This window comes from Hippichthys cyanospilos, chromosome 5 (genome assembly GCF_059441005.1).
Source record: "Hippichthys cyanospilos isolate Australia breed blue-spotted pipefish chromosome 5, RoL_Hcya_1.0, whole genome shotgun sequence".
Classification (NCBI taxonomy): Eukaryota; Metazoa; Chordata; class Actinopteri; order Syngnathiformes; family Syngnathidae; genus Hippichthys; species Hippichthys cyanospilos.
The window spans coordinates 3,538,895-3,560,234 of NC_142373.1; the positions used below are offsets into that span (position 1 = coordinate 3,538,895).

A 21,340-nucleotide genomic window follows, 5' to 3' on the forward strand; every position below is an offset into this window, starting at 1 on the left:
CTCTGTGACCAATTCCCCAAATCTGAAAACATAGAACAACTTTGTACAGGAGAAAATCTGTTTTCTTTTTTTTTTTTAATTGTATTGCGCAAGGCAAATGCTGTTCCCAACAGATACTGTTTGTTCCTCTTACCTTCCAAGAACAATAATGTCAAAGTGATATAATAACATAGAAAAAGCAAAACCGTTTTTACATGAAACACCATAACGCGCCACCTAAAAACAATAATTACATATTAAAAGGTTTTGCATGGATATTATTTGCAAAGATCCTTTTAATTTTGACATTGGACTACATTGGAAAAGGCATTTAATGCCTTGCTGCTAGCATAGCAACATTATTCTTTGGCAGTAAGGCCATCTTGGCTGGGTCATACAGCCTCTGGCATGCAGCTTAGTGACATGGCTTTCATGCAGAGCCAGCACCAATCTCAGTTAGCCATTAATTTTAAAATAAAAACATTAAGCACTTGTAAATATTTACCAAATATTTGACCATTTTCAATTTGGCCCATCATGCTATTTACAACCGGATTAGCAGGGATGTTGTGGGCTTGCGCTGCTTCAATTCCATCCCCAATCCCTACATGTCATCTTGGCATCATTCCAGCATGCTGCTTGATAACAAAAACACACAACCCAGCCAAAGAAGACTTAAGATCTTTTTTTTACTTCGCCTGTGCAACAACAAATAGCTGCTGTGTCAGGTTGAAGATAGCTGAACTTTCATTTGTGGGTCAGTAAAGGAATTATTTGAGGTGGATGGATTCAATAGCCATTAGCATGATGGACAGTTTTGTTATGAAGCGTCGTTGCCGTCAGTGCCCTTAAATGCTAGAAGGTGATACATAATTCAAAAGCTGTTCTCTTTGTGGAGTTAACTTGTTTGTTTACATCGCATATTGCATGTTTTCACTGTCAGGTCACATGAGATAACAAGAGCAACGCTCTGAATCATGAAACGCTGCTATATTTGGACAGCATTAACCCGCCATATTAAGCTCAATGAAGGCGGGGCTGTACTGGCAAAGAATTGTGACAGGACCAATTATAAGACACGTCCCATCAACACAGACCAATTGCATATGGAATGGAAAGAGTGTAGGGTGACCACAATTTATTTAACAGTACAAAAGAGATTCTGAATCCAAGAATAATTGTTTGAGTCCAAAAAAACAAGACAGTCGTTCAGAAAATGATGGCCCATAATCCAAGTGCCAATTCCCAGAGATGATCCATGACTTCAGCAAAATTGACTGGATTCGACAGATGAAAATGTAAGAAACGGGACAAAGTGCCATTGTGCAAGTTTCTTGCTCTTCTATGCAAGAAACTCAAAATCTGATTTGTTTGAAATCTCCATACTTAGAGTAGCTGGTCCTTATAGCAATTATTCTGAATTTTTTTTTTTTTTTAAATTCTCATACATAGGTTTTGGGAAATGTTTTGTTAAAAATCAAAGAAATTGTTTTTTTTTTCTATCTTCTAATCACATACTTAATATGTTCCATTTAACCCAAAACACCAATCATACACAAATATTTTGTTGTTTTTCGAAGAGAACGGTATTTTTCTTTGTGCAAGCCACTTGTTTACAAGCCAAATTCCAAGAGAGATGTTATGAAAAAATGGAAATAAAAACTGTTTACAATGGTTTGCAAATTATCTTCAATTTATACAGTATATTCAACAGTATATTCAACTGGAGAGACTAGAGTGGCAAGATATTTTTATGTTTAAAATGATCAACTTTATTGTTTTTGCCAACATTTGCAATTTTGAAAATAAATGCCTTCAACGTGTTTCAAAAATGTTGGGACATGGGCAAGAAAATGGGAAGGAAAGTTGATCAATGCTCAAAGAACACCTCTTTGGAAAATTCCACTGGTGAACAGGCTAATTCGAAACAGGTGAATGTCATGATAGGCTACAAAACAAGCATCACCAGAAGACTCAGTTTTTCACAAGCAAAGATGGGGCGAAGATCACCACGTATGAGCAACTGAGAAAGAATTGCACCTATAAAGCTTCAAAAATTGGTGTTCTCAGTTCCCGAGCGCTTATTGAGTGTTGTCAGAAGGAAACGTGATGTAACACAGTGATGAACATGCCCCTGTTTCAACTTCATTGGAATATGTTGCAAGTATCGCAGGATTCAAATTCAAAACAAGTGAATATTTATTGAAATAGGGTTAGGGTGATTCATGTTATGTTTATATTTATTTAAAAAAAAACAAAGATTATCAGTTCAAACATTAAATATTATGTCTCTGTGTTGTATCCCATTGAAGATAGGTAAAACTATGTCCCAACTTGACACACATACCATATTTCTCGAAGTACAAGTTGAGTTTTTTCCACATTTTCAACCCCCATATTAGGTAGGGTCACCTTATAACTGCATAACTCAAAACAGACCAATTTTTTCCACATATCTGTGAGTGGATAACATTATTTTGGATGCAAAAAAAGTATTACCATTACCTATTAATTTATTAGTGGTTCATTATTACTGCCCTTATTGCCCTAGTACTGTTTTTTTTTTTTTGGTTTGTTTGTTTTGTTTTGTTTTATTGCCTTCCTTATCATTTGCTCAATTATGGAATGTAGTCTGCTCGGGGTAGTGAACAGAGCAAGAATATCATTATGTGGTATTACTATGCATACGATGGGATTTAAATGGGAGGCGCTATTTGGTGTGTCAGATAGTGACAATGACTTCGGTGTCAAAAAAATAAAACATTGAAACTTCAAATCATTTTAATGTTGCAACATTATTTTCAGCATTTGTGTCTATGTGAACATTGCCTCGCACTTGTCTTACCCCCCCTCCTCCTCCATAAACGCAACAGTATGTTATTCGATATATGATGAAGAAAAGCGTTTAAAAGTACCGTAATTTTGTCATTTTAATAACACACAACATGTGTTGTAATTGGACAGCCATGATCTACGTAACCACAAAAGTCAGGAGTAGACTGATACTCCTGCGTTGGTAAACTTCACCCAAATTGAAGTTAAAAGGAGGGGTTGACCTATAAACTAGGTTGACTTGTACTCAAAGAAATATGGTAACTATCCTCACCCAGTCATGTACATTTCATGTTTGTCTTTTTTTGGTAAAGTGGCTAGGGGCATAATTTTTGCAACTGGATGGTCAAAAGTTGGAATTCTGCACAATGGGCCAGTGATTCTATGAACTGAAATGACCAGTCTATAAAAAGTACCAACTACAAAAAGTAGCATTTCCAGGAACCGGAGATACCAATTGCCACTTTTTCACAGGATCTACCTCAAAACCTGTGAATGATCTCGGCCCCAAATACTTAGCGGATCTCCTGACTCATTACGAAACATTGCAGTCCTCTTGGAGGTCGTCTGATTTGGGATTACTGGCTGTTCCCAGAGTCCAAACTAAACACGCTTAAGCTGCCTTCAGCTTCCATGCTGCTTAGACGCAGAGCTAATTGCAACCAGACAGTGGCAACTGACAGTTGTTCAGGGCTCGGATAATGACCAATCACGGTTCACCTGTTTATTGAATTTGGTCAGCTGACTTGCCCAAAACTTAGCCGTGATTGGTCGTTACCTGAGCCCCGAAAAACTGTGAGGTCATTTTCAATCAACAAGTGACAAAATGGCCACCCCTTGAGACGGATTTGAAACAGGCGGACGTTGCCGCTTAATTCATATTGCACAAACGCAATTTCAATCAGCATATCATCTGCAGACTAGTGTAGCCCCACAGAACATTAATGTCAGGAACATGTTTGAATTGTAAGAGCATAAGCATACGTTTGAGTGTATTCATGGCTGAAAAGATTTATTGAATGTGCAAGTCACGTGACTGGGTGCACCACGCAACCGCAAAAGGGCTTAAGATGTTTTCGCTTTTATCAAATCAATTCTGGTTTACTCTGCATAATGTAATGTAAAAACCCATTCTCAATGTAAAGTTTGGCGGGAGAGTGAATGTGTCCCAGCGGAAAGTGCATCTCTCCACACATGCATACACACTGTGTTTGTATGCTAATTATTCTAACAGAGTGTGAATGGCAGCGAGTAAATATAGAACATTTCAACTCCTTCACCCCTCCAACATTGCAGAGTGAACACGCGATGTACACGTACCTCCCCCACTGCCCTCACACATATGCAGCACACACATACAGATGGATGCACGGAACACATATGAACAAGAACACACAGTCACTAATGCAGGGTAGTGTGGAGGGCACGCACACCATGTGCTGCTTTCGTGTCTCCCGAGGTTTTCTCCATCACATGTTTGCATATTTGCTTATGGAGTGGGTGGGGGGGGGGGGGGGGGTTGATGGGATTTGGCCGGGATCACCGGTGATTAACAGGTTCTCCCTTTCGTTAGCTTGCATTCCTCGCAGTGGTGTATTGTGGCGCTGGGGAGTAGGGGAAGGATGTACAGAAGGGCAGGATGGGGGTTGGTTTTGAAAAGATGCCCCGCCCACTGTTGATAATGTAGCCCACATAGCCCTCCTTACAGGAAGAGCTGGGGGATGGTCGTTTTATACATGACATAAAAACAAACAAATGTCATGACACGTTAGGACTTTACAGCTTACATAAGCAACCCTGCTGGGGGGGGGGGGGGGGTGATTATAGTGGCGAAGGCGAGCTATTCCACATGCTCCAAAAACATAGCTGCCCCCGTAATTGTGCAGCGTATGGGCAATTGTGCATGCTATGCCGTCACGTTCAGTTTTTGTGTTTTTGCGTTTTTGTAACGCATATGATTGCTAAGCACGCTGGACTGTGTGAACTCATTAAAATGTGTTTGCAAACTCAGTTGAACATGTTTGCAAATTTGGTTCAAGTTTTATGTATGGAAAAAATTTGGGCTAAAAGTAAAAAATAAAAAATTAACAAACCATAATACAACAGGATATGGAATTGCTCACATACAATTTAAGAATGCTAGTTTTTACATTGTACCAACAAAACCAAATCTAAAAAAAATTCACAGTATTTTTATGGTGTTCATATCTGCAGTGCATGATTTCAGTTTGGTCTTTTCCATTGACTTGTGCATCATGTGACCTTAATAGAAAAAATGCTGTGTTTATAGTATTTGGCCTCAATTTTAGTAAAACATTTGAATGTTCTTTGCGAATATGTTAACCCCTGGTTGTCCAGGGATTTTTCACTAACCTGGCCTTATTATCTTTGACATTAAAAGGGCCATAACTTCATCAAATATAAATACAGTTTTTACTTTCAACCCCTCAAAATGTTCAGTGGCATCAGCCCTATCCATACACATGTATCTTTACATATATACCGTATAGGTCGGACTGTAAGCCGCAACTTTTTCATCATGATTTGAGCCCTGTGACTTATAGTCCAGTGCACCTTATATGCTGGTTTTTCCCACCGGTCAAGCAAATGTGAGTTCAAGTCATCAATTTATGGAACAACTATGAAATAGAACTGAAGAGATGTAATCAATGTCTGTGCTCAAAAATAAAATATATTATTAAAAACATTTTTTTTAAAAGTACAGTATGTACACAAGATGGACATATCACCATTACTTTCAGTTCATCAGAGACAGCGACAAGAATAATATAATCGGATTTTAGGTGCACAACACCGAGAAAACTGTCCTCTTTGTGAAATGGGACCAGTAATCTGACAAACCATTTAGAGTGGGTTCATAGTAACGTGAAGTCAGTAAAAAGAAAAAACACGGAGGTGAGAAGATTCATTAGAAGATTCATTAGAGATAAGCTGCTGCTTTCCACAGCTGATTCATCAGCATTCAGAAACCATCAGTAAGAGCCCTGTGGCAGCAAGCAATAACAACAAGGTAAGCTAACGCTAATTTTCACTGTACAATTGCTATTAATTATAGTCTACAAATATTTCCGGTCAATGTGTATCAATATAATACAGAATAACAAAGATGGATAGCTGCTAATTCCCCACCGAAACCGTCCATTTAAGAAACATACGTGCCTAACCTAGCCAACTTATCTTTTTTATGAATAAGAACATTAAAACTGTTAAAAAAAAAGGCACTACCTGTAACTGTTGTTGCTTACAGCATAAATAATGTGTCAATATGCTGGGAACCAAAGTTATAAAGGGAATAAAATACAAAAAAATAAAGATTTTGTATCTTGTCTCTAAAGGTTTACAATACAATAAAGATGAAATCATTTGTACTGTTTTTAGGCTTAAGGCAACCTACAACTGGGTGTGTAATGAGCATAATGAGCTACATTTTGAATGGCAAATTCATATATCCAGGAATGTTGGGGAGAGTAATATACAGTAAAAGTAATAGTCGTGTAATGCATTACATTTCAAGTGCAGTAATATTGTAATGTAACTACTAATTACTTTGAAATGACAGTAACAAGTAATAATGCATCACACACACACACACACATATATATATATATATATATATATATATATATATATATATATACACATACACCATGAAGGTAGCATGCAAGATCACAGCAAGATGTGGGACATTATCTTGAGTGGGCGCGTAATAATGGTCTTGTGACATGCACCAGGAAGAACTATAGTTACGTAGTGGTGGTCATGTGATCATAGGTTTAAGACAAGGAGGGGAAGCGTGGGGGGAGGGGGGTGGGGGTGGGGTTACTTCTGAGAAAGCTAGGAAAGCCCTTATTGGCTTACTTGTGTCATCCTGGATCTCGTCAGGACCTTGGCAGCGGAGCAGCAGCACCAGAAACAGAAGCACTGATCCACATTGTCTGATTGTGTTGTGTAAAAAGTTTTGGCAAACACATGCAGGTCACAAATCTACAGCTGCTGACTCGGCATGTTGCGTACAAACCAGATTAACTTCATTGGTCAACCAGACCAAAAATATCGGGTTGTAGTCGGAAACAAGCGAGGCGCTGGACTAACTGCAAACCCTGACAAGCGAGCCATCTGTCACGTTGGATAATGTCACACATTAGTCAGCAAAATGGATTTTAGAACTCTTCGGTCTTTGTTCGCTATAATCCTAATCTGTCAGGCATATCGCACATGTCCGGGAATACTATAAACAACACAGAGCAGTGGAGGAGAGAATATAGGGCATTATTTGTCCCACGAGTTATTATATTTTTATACCAGTAAATTGGAATCAAGTAATAAATAGGGGTCGGTAACGTCAAAACCTCAGATAACAAGCAATAAAAATAGATAAATGTGATGACTGGACACTAGGAATATAATTCAACAACACAAGGGATATGCAGTCAGGGGGGGGGGGTCAGGAAAAAGAATCGTCTGCCTGTGGAAAGTAAAACAAAGTTAAAAAAAAAAAATCGTTTTAACCCTTTCACTACCAATTCTGTGTTTTCACTGTAATTTCCCCACAGGCATGACACACACAAGCAGTTTTCCTCTATGAGTGTGATGAAGACTCGGAGGTTTTAACCAGTAAAAGAAAACCACTTGTGTTTGTCATGCCTGCACAGGTGATACAGATATTGTGTTTTGTTGCTCAGGTCCGAGAATGGCATTCCTTTTTATTGTTTGTATATACAATTTGCCCCAACTATAAGATGTACTTTTTTTCACAAAAATTAGGCCAAAAGTAAGGGTGTGTCTTCCAAAGGTAACTTAAAAATTAGGTTTTCTTTTTTTTTTTCGACACCATTGGAGGAACACTGATATGTCAGCCACATAAACCTATTTCTGACACACAGATGTGCATTTTAATATCAGTCGTATTCTTGCTAATGATATTTAACGAAACGGGATGAGCTACTGGGCGGACATCAGGTGGGTGTTAGCATCAAGTGCAGCTAACAGCAGCTCATGTTAGCTGAGAATGTTAAGGCATTATTTTCAATGAAAAAAGCAAGCAGACTGAGCTGACATCTGAGTCCAACCTTGTTTCGGTTAGAGCACACAGAAAGGTATTCCATTTGACTAGTTTATTGGTACATACACACAATCATTAACTTGATGAAATTGAGCCGCCTTGTGAGGAAAAGCAAAAACATCAGCTAGTAGCACGTTACACTGGCGCTGCGTTCATTGACCGTTCACAATGTGGGAAATCTAAAATAAACGTAACTTTACGTGCAACAAATAATTTACGGATTTGAACTCAAGAAAATATGAAGAGTTTAGGAACATGAGATTTATTCTATTTTGCTATAGTTTTTACATTGTTGTCAAAGTGATGGTGAATCTTATTCTCTACACGGTAACTTTGAAAATACCAGAATTTGACCCCAGAATTAAGGATGCGTCTTATACAAGGGCTCATCTTTTATTTGGGGAATTACCGTATATATACAGTGATCCCTCTCTACTTGGCACCTCACCAATCGCGCCCTCAGTGCATCGTTTTTTGTTTTTTTTTGGGGGGGATATCTATACTGCGGCGAGACGTGCTATGATGGTTTCCTGCATGCCAGACAGATGAAGTAACTGTGAAACTACTGCAGTACATATATTTACTTAGATCTTAAATGATTAAACTTTCTACATTAACTGAACAGTTACCCCTTTCCATCTTTTGAAGTCACACGGCAGCTGCGGTCATATTAGCGGTGCCCGCAAGTCTAATTAAAGTAAAATCTGTATATAATTAAACAAAATCAATCAATCAATCAATAACATTATAATAACATTATTATCAAATAAATCTAAGTAAGAGATTTCCAACATTTCGGGGAACATCTTTACTCCTCTGCCTTGGGTCTAGACAACAGCATGTGTGTGTTTTATGCGTGACACGGCATATCCAGGTCTGTCTAACAAGCGGGAGTTGGTGCGGAAGTATATTACAACTCCTGCCCTCAGTGGTCAATGGTCGCACCGGGAGCCAATCGCGTGTCTTCTAGAAGTGCCAATCTCCATCATGAAATCAAGTTTTAGTGTCTTGCAGGACACTGCAAACACAAACGAAAATGCTAACGAGCTAAATGAGTACTAGAAAGCACTATAAAACATGCTGAAGATAAGAATTAACATTAACTAGCACATTATCCACAACCAAAAGTTGTTGGATCAGCAAACAAACTCATTTTGGGCATATTATCACAAATGACAACATTCTTACAAAGAACACTGTGGCAAAATGACACTGCCTTACTCCCAAAACAGCTTAACCAATCACAGGACACGTACGTGACTACGCGTTGATTTCTACGTAGGGCCAACTAGCTTCCCCTGGCGAGATAAATGGTCTGAACGCTGTAAAATGAAGGTGCCGTGTCCATTCACTGAGAGCGGACAGGGCTTTCTCTTTTCATTCTGAAGGCTCTGACAGATTTGAGGGAACCTGACAATGCTAGCAACCCGAAATGTGTCATGTGTGTGTGTTTGCTCTGTGCCTAGGCAGTGTTTAATTGTGCCACGAGGGGGCGGGGTCACCAGCCTTGCGCACCTGTTCCCCATTACCCATCAAGGTCTTTTTAAGGCTGGTCGCTACAGGAGAGCGACGCTGGGTTATTCCTTCGCCATACTCCCTGTGCCCAGTGAACTCCCATGCCTCGCGTCCCTCTCGCTTGTGATCTTTTGGTTGGTACTTTTCTCTAGTTGTAATTTTGCTCGCTTAATGTTTTTTGTTGTTACTTTGTTCCGAGTCGTTCTCCTGTAGCCTCCGCCCTTCGTTGCCTTACTCCTCAGTTGGACTGATCCCTCCTAGACGTTCTCGTCTCTCCCTTATTTCGTACTTTGTAACTTTTGTTTGTACTTTCCCGTTCCCTTTTTGGACACCCTTATTTTCCACGCCAGACGTGCGCTTTCTGTTGTAATAAACTCTTTGAACCCAACCCCTCGGTTGTCGGTCGCATCCTGTTCGGGCTCGGGGTCCCCCGTGACAAAATGTAATTAGATAAAATTAGAAAAAGAAATCCAAATTTTAAATATATAACACTGGAACTACTGTAAAAAGCGGATATAATGAGCCATACAGGATAAACAGGGAGAATATTAAAAAATAATAATAATAAAAACTATTTGAATAAATGTGTTTTTCTGAGTATGTTTAGTTCTTTGCTGGCCCTCGGGACTCACCACTGCACTTATGGCATGTGTTGCCTTAGTGCTCATGAAAAGCTTTAAAAAAAAAAAGATGCGACTCCAGACACTTTCGTTTTTGTGTTTTTGGTTTATAGTACCTATGTCCCTGTCAATGTTTTGAGTTGCCGACCCCTTGTATAGCCATAGACATTGATGGCAATAAGGCAGGGATAGGAAACCTGTGCCCCATGGGCTGATATCACTTTTGAAAGGAAATCATTCTTACTATAGTTGAGCAGTCTTTAGCTATAATAACATTACATCTCATTGTCTCCAAAACCCCAAGACTATAGCTATACATAAAAGAGAGAGCATATTCTGGCTTGGTGGCACAGTGGTTAGAACGTCCGTCTCACAGTTAAGGGACCCGAGATCAATTCTAGCTGGCTTCGGCCTTCTTGTGTGGCGTTTGCATGTTCTCCCCAAGCCCACACATTCTCTTCGGGAACTTTCTTCCCCCACACTGAAAAAACATGAATGGCAGGAGTATTGAACACTCAAAATTGTCCTTAAGTGTGATTAGGTGCCCTGCAATTGGCTGACAAGCAGTTCGGGGTGACTGAAGTCAGCTGGGAAAGGCATCAGCAAGCGGCTATAGAAAATGAATGGATGGACAGTAAATTAACATGAGGAGTTTCTAAATATATGTCCTCCAAAAACATGGATATATTCATCCCTTATTAGTGTCACATAAGCATATAAAGGCTTGGCGAAGCGGCTGTTGTGACAGATGACAGACGTCATGCAGAAGAAGCGCTTTAGGGACAAACCACTGCCCAAGACTGTACTGTGTCATACAGATGAGTGATTAGACCTATTAATTTGGGTATTCTGACTGAGGTTCAGGCCAGACATGTCTAATATTAAACAGTCTAATGTTAAACCATAGTATTCTCTTTATGTAAGTTGATTTTTGTGCAAACTTTAAATAAAATGTGTATGTGCATAAAATGTGGTCTTGCACATCTTTATATGGGACTGTTTGTGCAAGAGGGCCCTTTACATAGAGGGAATGAATAAAATAGTAGGTAGGTATTTTTTGTTTACTTCAAAGATTTTTTTTCAGATACTCTTCAGTACTTTGGTTCATTAAAAATGACATACACCGATATCTCATTTAAAGATGTACAGATATCTTATTGAAAATTTTGTCAAGCATACATGTGCTGATGAAAAATCGTGGCAACCCCTTATCATGTAAGTTGCCAATACTTATGTATCTTTCAGGTCTGAGCCCACAATTTGGGCAATTGTGAGTTGTTCCTTTCTCATAAATCTATACTATTGGTCAGGCCACGTGTAGGTACTATTTTTCTAAATGATTTAAAGCAGTGGTTCTCAAATTTGGAGTCCAGGTAACCTGGGGGGGACTTGAATGAACTCCATGGGTTATTTGAAATTTTAAATAAAACAAACATGCAGAAATCTTTTTAAAAAATAATTATTTAATTAATTAAATGTAAGAAAAAAAAATTAAGTTCAGTAGGTTATTCAATGTCATTATTTTTAAAACCCAGTTTCTCCCCATGCTAATGGGTCGACTCAACTTGTCATGTGCCACCTCTCGTTAACTTATAATCAACTTATAGATTTATTTTTGAGAAAACATCTCTACCATGATCCCAAAAGAAGTAATGTTTTTTTGTGGACAAATATGTATTAATAATTAAGTTAATGATTTATTTTTGTGAGCAGATCTGCACTGTAATCCCAAAAGATGACACTCTATGTTTGATATTTTTCTGTGGACAAATATTCATTTATAATTATTCCTTTTTGAGAACAGGTCTCTTTTATGATCCAAACATTAATTGTTGAGTATTTTTCTGGGTCCAATACAAATAAAGTTTGAAGGGTTCTAAAGTTTACTAAATCTGACACTGATGGCATGTATTAAGTCCCTTTTTTTAAAAAAAAAAAAAACCCTAAATGCTTTGCACTAGTTAAGCTGTACTTGGCTGAAAACATATTTCACAAGGGGTACATCACTGAAAAAAGATTGAGAACCACTGATCTAAAGTGTTGAAAATTGTCTGCTCTCTTTGATGAAGCAATGTTCATGTTTAAAAAAAAAAAAGTTGTTTTGCGGGTATTCTGAAAAGCGCCTAATTTTGGTTTTGGATATATAATACTGTATTCTGTTCAGAATGAGTATTTACTTACTTTTCTAATGCTTTCCAATTCAAAGGGCAGCTTGATGCTGCTGCTTGAGCTGGGGTCATTCGAGGTTGTGTTATATGCTTTAATGAGTTAACCCCTTGGCTCCATCCCCCACCAAACACCCCAGTTGTTCCTCCTTCAGCCTGGTCGAGAAGTGCCAGTCCATTTTAGCTCCTGACAACATTCAAGATGGCCGACGGGATGGATAATGCCAGCTTAACCGCTGAGGCTTTGTTCAAAATCATGCAGCGTGCAGAAAATCGCCATCTTAACTGTTTTAAAAACAATGTGCATATTTTCAAGGATTTGGAGGATTTTTTTTCTTTTAAAACAATAGCAATTGGAACAGTTCCAGAGTAAACATCATTTGAAATGTACGCCCAACCCCTCCTCCTCCTCCTCCTCCTCCTCCTCTGAGCATCTGCACTGGGATGACTCCGACAAGCGAGATTTAGAGTGTTTACATACAACAAATTATGGCTGACCACAAAGGCAGCCCAAAGCGACGAAGCCCTCAAGTGGAGCTGCTTGCTTAACGAAAGCGAGTTTGAGCTCGTTAATTACTTAGCGAGCATATACGGGAAGTAGGCTAATGCATTTAGAAAAGAGGACCAGTCTACGTGCCTAATAAGACATTTTGACCCATCGCTACGGAAAAACCCATGATCAATAATTCAGGCTGACGAAGCTGAAAACGTCCATATGTTATTGGTGGGGAAATCTAAAGAAACTCATGAAATATTAAAAATGATGACCCTGTTTTTTTTTCGGCGGATTCTCAAACCCATCAACCATCATCTACATGCAGTCGAGTTCGTATCGAAGGATTCTCGCCGGCTGCTTCCTTCCCTCCTCTGTCCTGCCCTGAACAGCCGTCGCCTTAAACAAACATCCCTCTACCTCCATTTCATAAATTCTTTAGACGTCAAAAGTTCCTGTGAATTATTCATCCTCCGAGAGCAGCTGATGGCCGCACTGCAGCTTTTCTCTCCGGAAGATCATTGCCTGAAATAACGACGCCTTCTCCGTCTTTGCGAATCGTAGACCAGAGAGCGGACGCACTTGTCAGGAGGCGTTCGACTCTCACGCGCTCTTCGACTTTTAATGGTCGCTCTTCATCCTCACCCTCAAATTTCCTGACGTCACCGCCGCGAGTAGACACGCTGTCTCGATTAAATATTGAGGGCTACTTCCCCCCGCTATGAAATCATCGGAATAAGGCGGTGGCTGCTCATACTTGTCATCGCAACAACTCCGATCAGGTGGAAGATGTTGGCCCACAAACAAATCCAATACCAGAAACAAAGACAAAGCAAACAAGTGCATTGTGTATAGTGCTAGCCAATCTTAGCTCACAGAACAGGTGGTAAAGAAAACAAAAATAATGTTATCATCGCTGCATATCCCACAATTCCTATGCCAAGCAGATTCGTCAGGCAGCAGTGTAGTCCTAAATGACTATTTAGCACTCAGCTGGCTGTTGCCAGGAAGCATAAGGACTCATTGTCGTCTTCTCTTTTGCATTCTTTTTTTTATTTCTTTTGCATCCCATTCAGGCAACAGACCAGTTCCGCCTTTATAACTTTTGCACAGAGTTGGTTTCTGCGAGTAGCAAATGAGCAAACGGCTCTCGCGTGGTCTGGCAATCTTCTTCTTGACTTTGTTTTGATTGCTTTGCTACCCCTTAGGACACAAGTGTGGAACCCCAGTCCTCGAGGGCAGGTGTACTGCATGTTTTCCAACCATCTCTCTCAAACATACCTGATTCAAATGATTAGGTTCATTTTCAAGCTAATGCATAGCTTGCTAATGAGCTAATTGATTCAGGTGTGTTTGGGAGAGACAACCAGAAAACATGCAGGATATCAGCCTTCGAGGAAAGGAGTTTGACACCTATCCCTTACGAGAAGTCAACCCCAAAACTCGCTTGTTTTTATGTTCTATGAGCCCCACTACTGTTAACACCACATTCCGTTTGATTGTGCATTTGTTGCATATGAATTAAGCGGCAAAAAACACCTGTTTTTAATTCATCTCAGCCAGTGGTCATTTTGTCATACATAAAAATATATCACTCTTGCTTATTGCTCTTATAACAGCCAGTCATGGCTCCCCTGTATTCTAAGTTTAACCATGTGATGATTGTGATCATAGTTGTTATCAGTCTTTACCCGAGCCCTGAATAACTGTGATCTCATTTTTAGTCAATAGAACCAAAATGGCTGTCCTGTGAGGAGGATTAAGACTGCTTTAAAACTGCTTAATTAATATTCCACAAACACAATATGAATCACTTTTAATCAATTAATATTTGCTTTATTTAGACTTTGTGGAAACGGCTAGAGCATTTATCCACCTTACTCCTATGTCACACGAACTTTTGCGTAAATTCTTCTAGGGACTTCAGATATGACTTAACCATCTTATTGTTTACAAGATAGCTGTGGAACTGTGGAAGGGAACGCTAATTGTTGCCGCTTAGAGGAGAAAATATTCCAATCCTGTTTCCTACTCGCCATAGTAGGAGAGGATGACAATAAAGACATGAGTGACATAATTACTTTCTGAACTCTCTTATTTACCTTCAAGCCGACATAATGATAGCAAAGCTACTACCTACTGCTGCATGGTAAACACACAACCCAGGCGCTTCTTGTGAAGAAGCTAAACGTCACTCAACTAAGCTTTACATCACTCAATCTCACAGAACTGTGATTAGAATTCACCAAAGAGTATGTGAACATCTTATAGGTTCTGTGAAACTCTGTCATTTTCAGCAACTGCAAATAATAGAACCATTGGCACCAATATTTTGAATTTTATCAGTATAACTTATTCCTCTCTCTAGCACTACAGCTTAATACTAAAGTGTTGTGCCTCCCACACAGTAGTAAAACATTCCTGTTATTCAACAAATCTCTAGCGGTTCGTCTTAAATGCAAGCACATTAGCTCAAGTAGCAACACATGCGGTAACATGCGTTTCTTTGCTCACAAAATGAAACGGAGAACAGGTAACATTCTAAGGTGGCCTGTCTTCTTTCAAACGAAACTCTCAGACTTATTACACTGTGTTCTTCATCACATTTTCCGCTGAGTTTAACACTTTATAATGCTGTGACTGTCTCAACAACATCTTCTTGTCTGGAGTAACCGTTTAAAACATCGCTCTTTTGGTTACAAATGTATACTTTGTTGGTTTGTTAGTACCATTGTGAAACAACAAGTTCCCAAGCTCTGCCAGGCATCTTTCAATTTAATAAATGCTAAGGGTCATTTAAAAAAGGGTATGGGGGGGGGGGGGGGGGGGGCTAAACCATTTCAACCAATATACAGTAAACTAGTGAAGTGATTTTGTTCGTGCCTTTCTTTTTGATTATCTCCAACAATTTGTCATGACATAAAACCCGGTTGCTTCAGCAGCAGACTTTGCCTTATCATTGGAACAGAACGTACCAGAGAAGAAGTTTTTGGCTCGCAGGTAACTGACGCTAAGTCGCAGGATCGACAGTTTGTCCAGGCTGGCCGTGACCTCCTCCGGAAACGGCAGGAGGCTTGCCAACCTCTCCAGCTCCCCATTGAGGCGATCCCGGTGCCGCTTAGATGGGTTGGACTTTGCCCCCTCATTGGGTGGCTGTTTCACCCTACCAGACAGGAAGAAAATGTTATTAATTATACATGCGCACTTTCTCTTTTATTGATGTTGTAGTATACATTTTTTAATGCGTTTTAATCCAATTTCAGTTTATGCTAAGCAGATGGTTCTACTTTGAGTAGATATCCTGAAAAGTACTGTTAGTTTGGGGCTTGCAGAATATTGCCTTCTAAAACAACTAAAACAACATGCATATAACAAATGGCCATCAGTGGTCAGTTGTGGTTTTATTTTTTTATTCTTTTTTTGTTCATTTTTTTTCATATTTTGCATAGTTTGCTTTTCGGGCAAAATGTTTATAAAGTTTATTAGAAACTAATATGGTTTGCAATTGTAATAGATTGATTAAACCAAATGAATGGTAGAAGACGACAAAAATGTATCCTCCAACACAGGCAAACATTTATGACATATCAATCAAAACTGAGCATTTTTGTTCTTTGTTTTAAATTGATTTTGTTGTTGTTGTTTTTTAAATATTTGCTACCATATAAATATCAAGTACTGTTTTTAATGGTTAGAAACAAAAACATTTACGGATAGTACACAAACAGCAATCACCTTATTGTATATACTTACAATAATGAAAGGACAGATATCATATGAAATATGCACGGAAAATTAAGTTATGTTTCTTATTTTCAAATAAAATGGTAAATAAAACGAATAAAAATGTTCCTTCATCAGTGTTGTAGTGAGCATGAGCTCATCTATGATGGACGTCAATATACTTGGCCTGCTCTGCTCTGCTCTGTTGGCCTTGATCTAGATGTTTTTTTTCGTTTGTTTTTTACTAGCATGTCGAGTCACATATGCTCACTATGTTCAATAACCCATCAAGTTTCCAAAAAAATAAAGACTCAAACGTCCCATCGTTCGCCATTTTATATGTAAACAGAATGAGTTAATATTGAGCTACGCATATGATTTTTGATGTTATTTTTTTGTAATAAATTCATCCCTTTTTTTTTGCAAGAAATTCAATTTTAAAAATACTCCAGATTAATGCATGACTATACTTGCTGGTTACTTCAGCGGCCATATACTCATGTGAGTGTATGTGCATCATCAATTCGTTATGTTTTTAATTCCGTTGTCTATTTTTTTTAATCTTGAAAAGAAATGTTGCGGTAGACCACATGCAAAAGCCGCACGCCGTGTATGTAAATGTTTTACTTTACAATGTATTGTTTTAGAGTTATGAATACAATCGTACCGTATGCTTGATTTTTTTTAAATGAATTTAAATCACGATAATACCGTCAAAAGGGCGTATACGACATAGCCCGGGCCGACAGTATTAAAGAGCTCTATCTTGCAATCTAAAGAGTAAAATGTACATTATTCGTTTTCAGTTTGTAGCAAAAGTTTAAATTGTGCGTAGATTTTTTTTTATGCATGTTTGTTGTGAAGGTCAAAAATCCGGCCTTGGAAATAGGAGGCCTCCAATATAATCCTCAGGCATTAAAGCAGCCTGGTGCACAACATTGAAAGCAAAGCTGGTTTTAACTGTAAACAAGCAACACTTTTAATATCAATGTGAAATGCTGGCTATAATTTTCTTGCGTTTGCCGATAAATCTGAAATGTGCATTTGAAATGTGTGAGATTGCATTTTGGCGACAAATTGATTGTCGAAAACGAGTTTTATTCTGATACATGTTGACATAAAATCGAATTGTGAAATAAACTAGAATGAAATAGTAAAAACTTACGCTCTCTGAACCGGTTTTCTCCTCTTGCGTCCTGCATACATGACGCTGCTGCTTATATAAGACTGATGAGCCGCAAACACTCTGCGCCTCTTTCTTGCGCTACATGGACAACCCGTGCAAATACACCGCTTTTATTACAACAAATCAACAGTATAAAAACATTTTCCTGCAAAATAAAAAGAATGGAACGGAACCACGGGCGTGGCTGCTGAAGAGGCTTTCAACTGGACGGATTTTCGATCCTTCAAAATGCACCAAAATCCTCCAGAATGGTCGGAATAATAATCCACAATAGTCGTCCCATTTGGAGGGGGCACACAAACTCAACTTGTCACGTCCACGCGCGGCCACGGGGCCGTCACAAAAGATGTGCCAGGTGCCCGCATGCGCTTTCCATCCGAGTCAAAGGCAAAAACAAAATGTTCGCAAGAAAACTGCAGACAAATATGGTAGCAATGACCATGTTATACGCGAACATCGGCCCTATACTGCGAAATTGGCCGGGAGGATGCGAGCTGCAGTGAAGGTGGGGGGCATGGGGCGGTCCGCGGGGGCGCGCATTCCACCGGCTTGGAAGCCTAGCACAGATTGACGACGTGCGCGAGACCTCGTTCCCTCAGAGATACATTTATAAACGCTATAGTGGCTAGCGGGCGCGCGCGTATGAGGGAGAATCTCTTGGAAATATGGGCCGTGTGCGTGCACGTGAGCGCATACCCGACTGCCCTCCGGGACCAATGAGCGCGAAGTATGAGCGATGAAGGTTTTATGTGTGAATATGGGTCAGGGGTGAGACGCTTTCATGACATTTGCATTCTTCTGAATTTATCATTTTCGTGGTAATAATTCACGTTAAGGCTATATATATATATATATATATATATATATATATATATATATATATATATATATATATATATATATATATATATATATATATATATATAACGTGCTCATTATACCACTGAAAACTTTTGGGTCCCAGGGACAAGCAATCTTTAAAAAGTATGGGTCCGGACAGCAGTGTTTGGAGTCACAAAAATGCGCAATAACAAGGACAAAGTAAGTCCAAAGTTTAAATTTCATTAACAAGACAAAACCAACAACAGACATTAACAAATGTCACGGTAAAGCTAATTCAAATGAACTTACATGTATCATCCATCATCATCTTCTTCATACTAAACCCTGATTTAAATGGTCTGATCTTGAGCATTTGAGTGTTAGTTTGTTTAGTTTGACACTGATATAAAAAAAAATGTCATTTACTATGTTATTGGCCTAAAGATAGCACTTTTTAGAAGGCATTTTAGAAGGAGGAAAGAAAAACAAAACAGATCCCAGAATCATTGTAAGGACAAACAAATCTACAGTGCTAATTTTCTGTGAAATACATTTGAATAGTTTAAATATTTGCCCCACAACTTGATGATAGGGAAACATGTTTTTCCCCTGAAGGTAGACCTTATGAGACCTACTGCACCATCCCGAGAAGGGATTCATTCATCCATTTTCTAGAATGGCTTATTCTCATAAGGGTCACAGGCTTGCTGGTGCCTATCCCAAATGGCTTCGAGCAGTAGATGGGGGAAACCCTGAACTGGTTGCCAGTGGAATCCTGGGCACACAGAGACGAACAAGCATACACGCACCCAATCACATCTAAGGACAATTTAGTGTTTCCAATTCACCTGCTATGCATTTTTTTCGAGAGTGGGAGGAAGAGCCCAGAGATAACCCATGTGGGCTCAGGGAGAACATGCAAACTCCATGCAGGAAGGCCAGAGTGAGGTGGTTTTGAACTCGGTTCCCTTTAACTGTGAGCTAACCTTGCCATTCATTGCGCCACCAAACCGCCAGAGCAAGGATGTCAAATTCACTTAAGTTTGCAGGCTGCTTGCAGGAAAATCTATTCCAAAGTGGCCCGGACCAATAAAATCATGGTATACATTTATATAACTTATAACCCATTAATCATCAAAAGTTTCAAGTTTTTCATTTATTAAAAAACTAAACAAATTTTTATATTTAACAAAATGATCTTAAATCCATTTGTGGGCAAGAACCATTTGACACCCATGATCCAGACGCTATATCTGTCAACACAAACTTAATGCTGGGTTAAAATGATCATTGTTTCATGCTGTTGAAACTTCACTGCAAATTCCCGTGACAGCTCATACAGCAAATTAATATGGTTGGCTTGAAACAAGGAATAACATTAGCTTACTTAGCATGAATTTAAGACAGAAAAATGTAGACATCTTTTTTTTTTCTTTTAAACATCAAAATACAGCAGGCTTCTGGTTTTCAAGATTAATCCGTTCTGATTGGGATCATAAAGCTAATTCGCCCGCGGGCAATCCAAACCTATGTTGATTCGCTCATGCGTGTAAAATCCCAGGTAAAAACATCAAAATTGTATATACACATTAAAAATTGGTATCAAAATAGTACAGTATACTAAGTATATATATATATATATATATATATATATATATATATATATATATATATATATATATATACGTATATATATATATACATATATATATATATATATATATATATATATATATATATATATATATATATATATATATATATATATATATATATTGTATAAATAATATGCATGAAAACAATTAAATAACATCATAAATAAAAAATATATAAAGGATTTATTTACCTTTGAGCAACGTGATGAGCTTGTTGTGGCCATATTCCCTAGTGACGGTAGCCTAGGCTAGGCTATCATCGCCGTCTTCGTATTTCTTGATTATCTCCAGCTTCATTTCCATATTCAGTGAACCTACGGGTTACAGCATCCCTGGTTTACGTTTTTTTCATGTTGCGATGTGGAATTATGAGTTTCCTCTTCCCCTCTTTACGATATTTTTCTGGCTTTGCGACAAAAACGACTGTCATGACCCTCGGGGGTTGGCTGTATTTGTGGTTTTTTGTCTCCATCTGCAGGCGATTTTAGGTAATTGCACTTATTTTTTCTTGCGGTCACGTGAGGGGAATGCAGGTCTGCTATTGGTCGGCCTCACTCGTTTCAAAACGGCGGCATGGTAAAGCATTGTTCTATCGTAAGTGGTTTTAAAACCATATTTATAGTGCATTTTACGGCACAATTCAAACTTGAATGGGTTAGCCATGGGTCCCAAGATTGCTAGTGATGTTAAAGAGAGAAGTAAGATGATTTATATGGAAAGGAATCTTGTTTAAATGCTCCTGAAAATAGCCTGTGTTGTACAGTACAGGATTAAGGTGATGCAATGCCCAGTAATGTGTACGTGTGTTTCTCTTTATGAATATTCTCTCAGCTGTAGTGTGAAGAATGATGCTATTATGAGGAGAATTTATTAGTCGCACTAGTTAGACATCACTGAAGGCCTAAGGGTGAAATGCACAGAATGCCACTGCTGTGTTGAACTCACTTGTTAAGGTTGTCTCATTCTAGCTAGCAGAGAGTTCTCATGTACTGTACAGTATCAATCAATCAATCAATCAATCAATCAATCAATCAATCAATCAATCAATCAATCAATCAAATTTTATTTGTAAAGCCCTTCATCACCAAAGTCTCAAAGTGCTTCATGGATCATGTTGAGACTTCTTTCGAAAAAAAAAGTCATACACAGACATATTTTTGGTGTAAGGTACACAGCAGCATCCCCTGTCAAAGCTCCCAGAAGGGGAAGGAAAAACTCAAAAACCCCAATTAGGGAAAAATCTGAAACCTTCAGAAGGGTCCACAGG

At 38.7% G+C, this 21,340-nt stretch overlaps 1 protein-coding gene across 1 annotated transcript in view; it reads right to left on the reverse strand.

Moving 5' to 3' along the window:
- LOC148423191 (aryl hydrocarbon receptor-like) overlaps window positions 1-18,207 on the reverse strand; it is a 59,169-nt gene extending 40,962 nt beyond the window's left edge. The window contains exons 1-2 of the mRNA XM_088415342.1: window positions 17,576-18,207; window positions 15,663-15,850 (exon numbers count right to left, since the gene is read on the reverse strand). Coding sequence (XP_088271468.1) covers window positions 15,663-15,850; window positions 17,576-17,616 — 229 coding nt within the window. The 5' untranslated portion in view covers window positions 17,617-18,207. The remainder of the gene's footprint in view (window positions 1-15,662; window positions 15,851-17,575) is intronic.
- Between the last annotated feature and the right edge of the window lie 3,133 nt (window positions 18,208-21,340).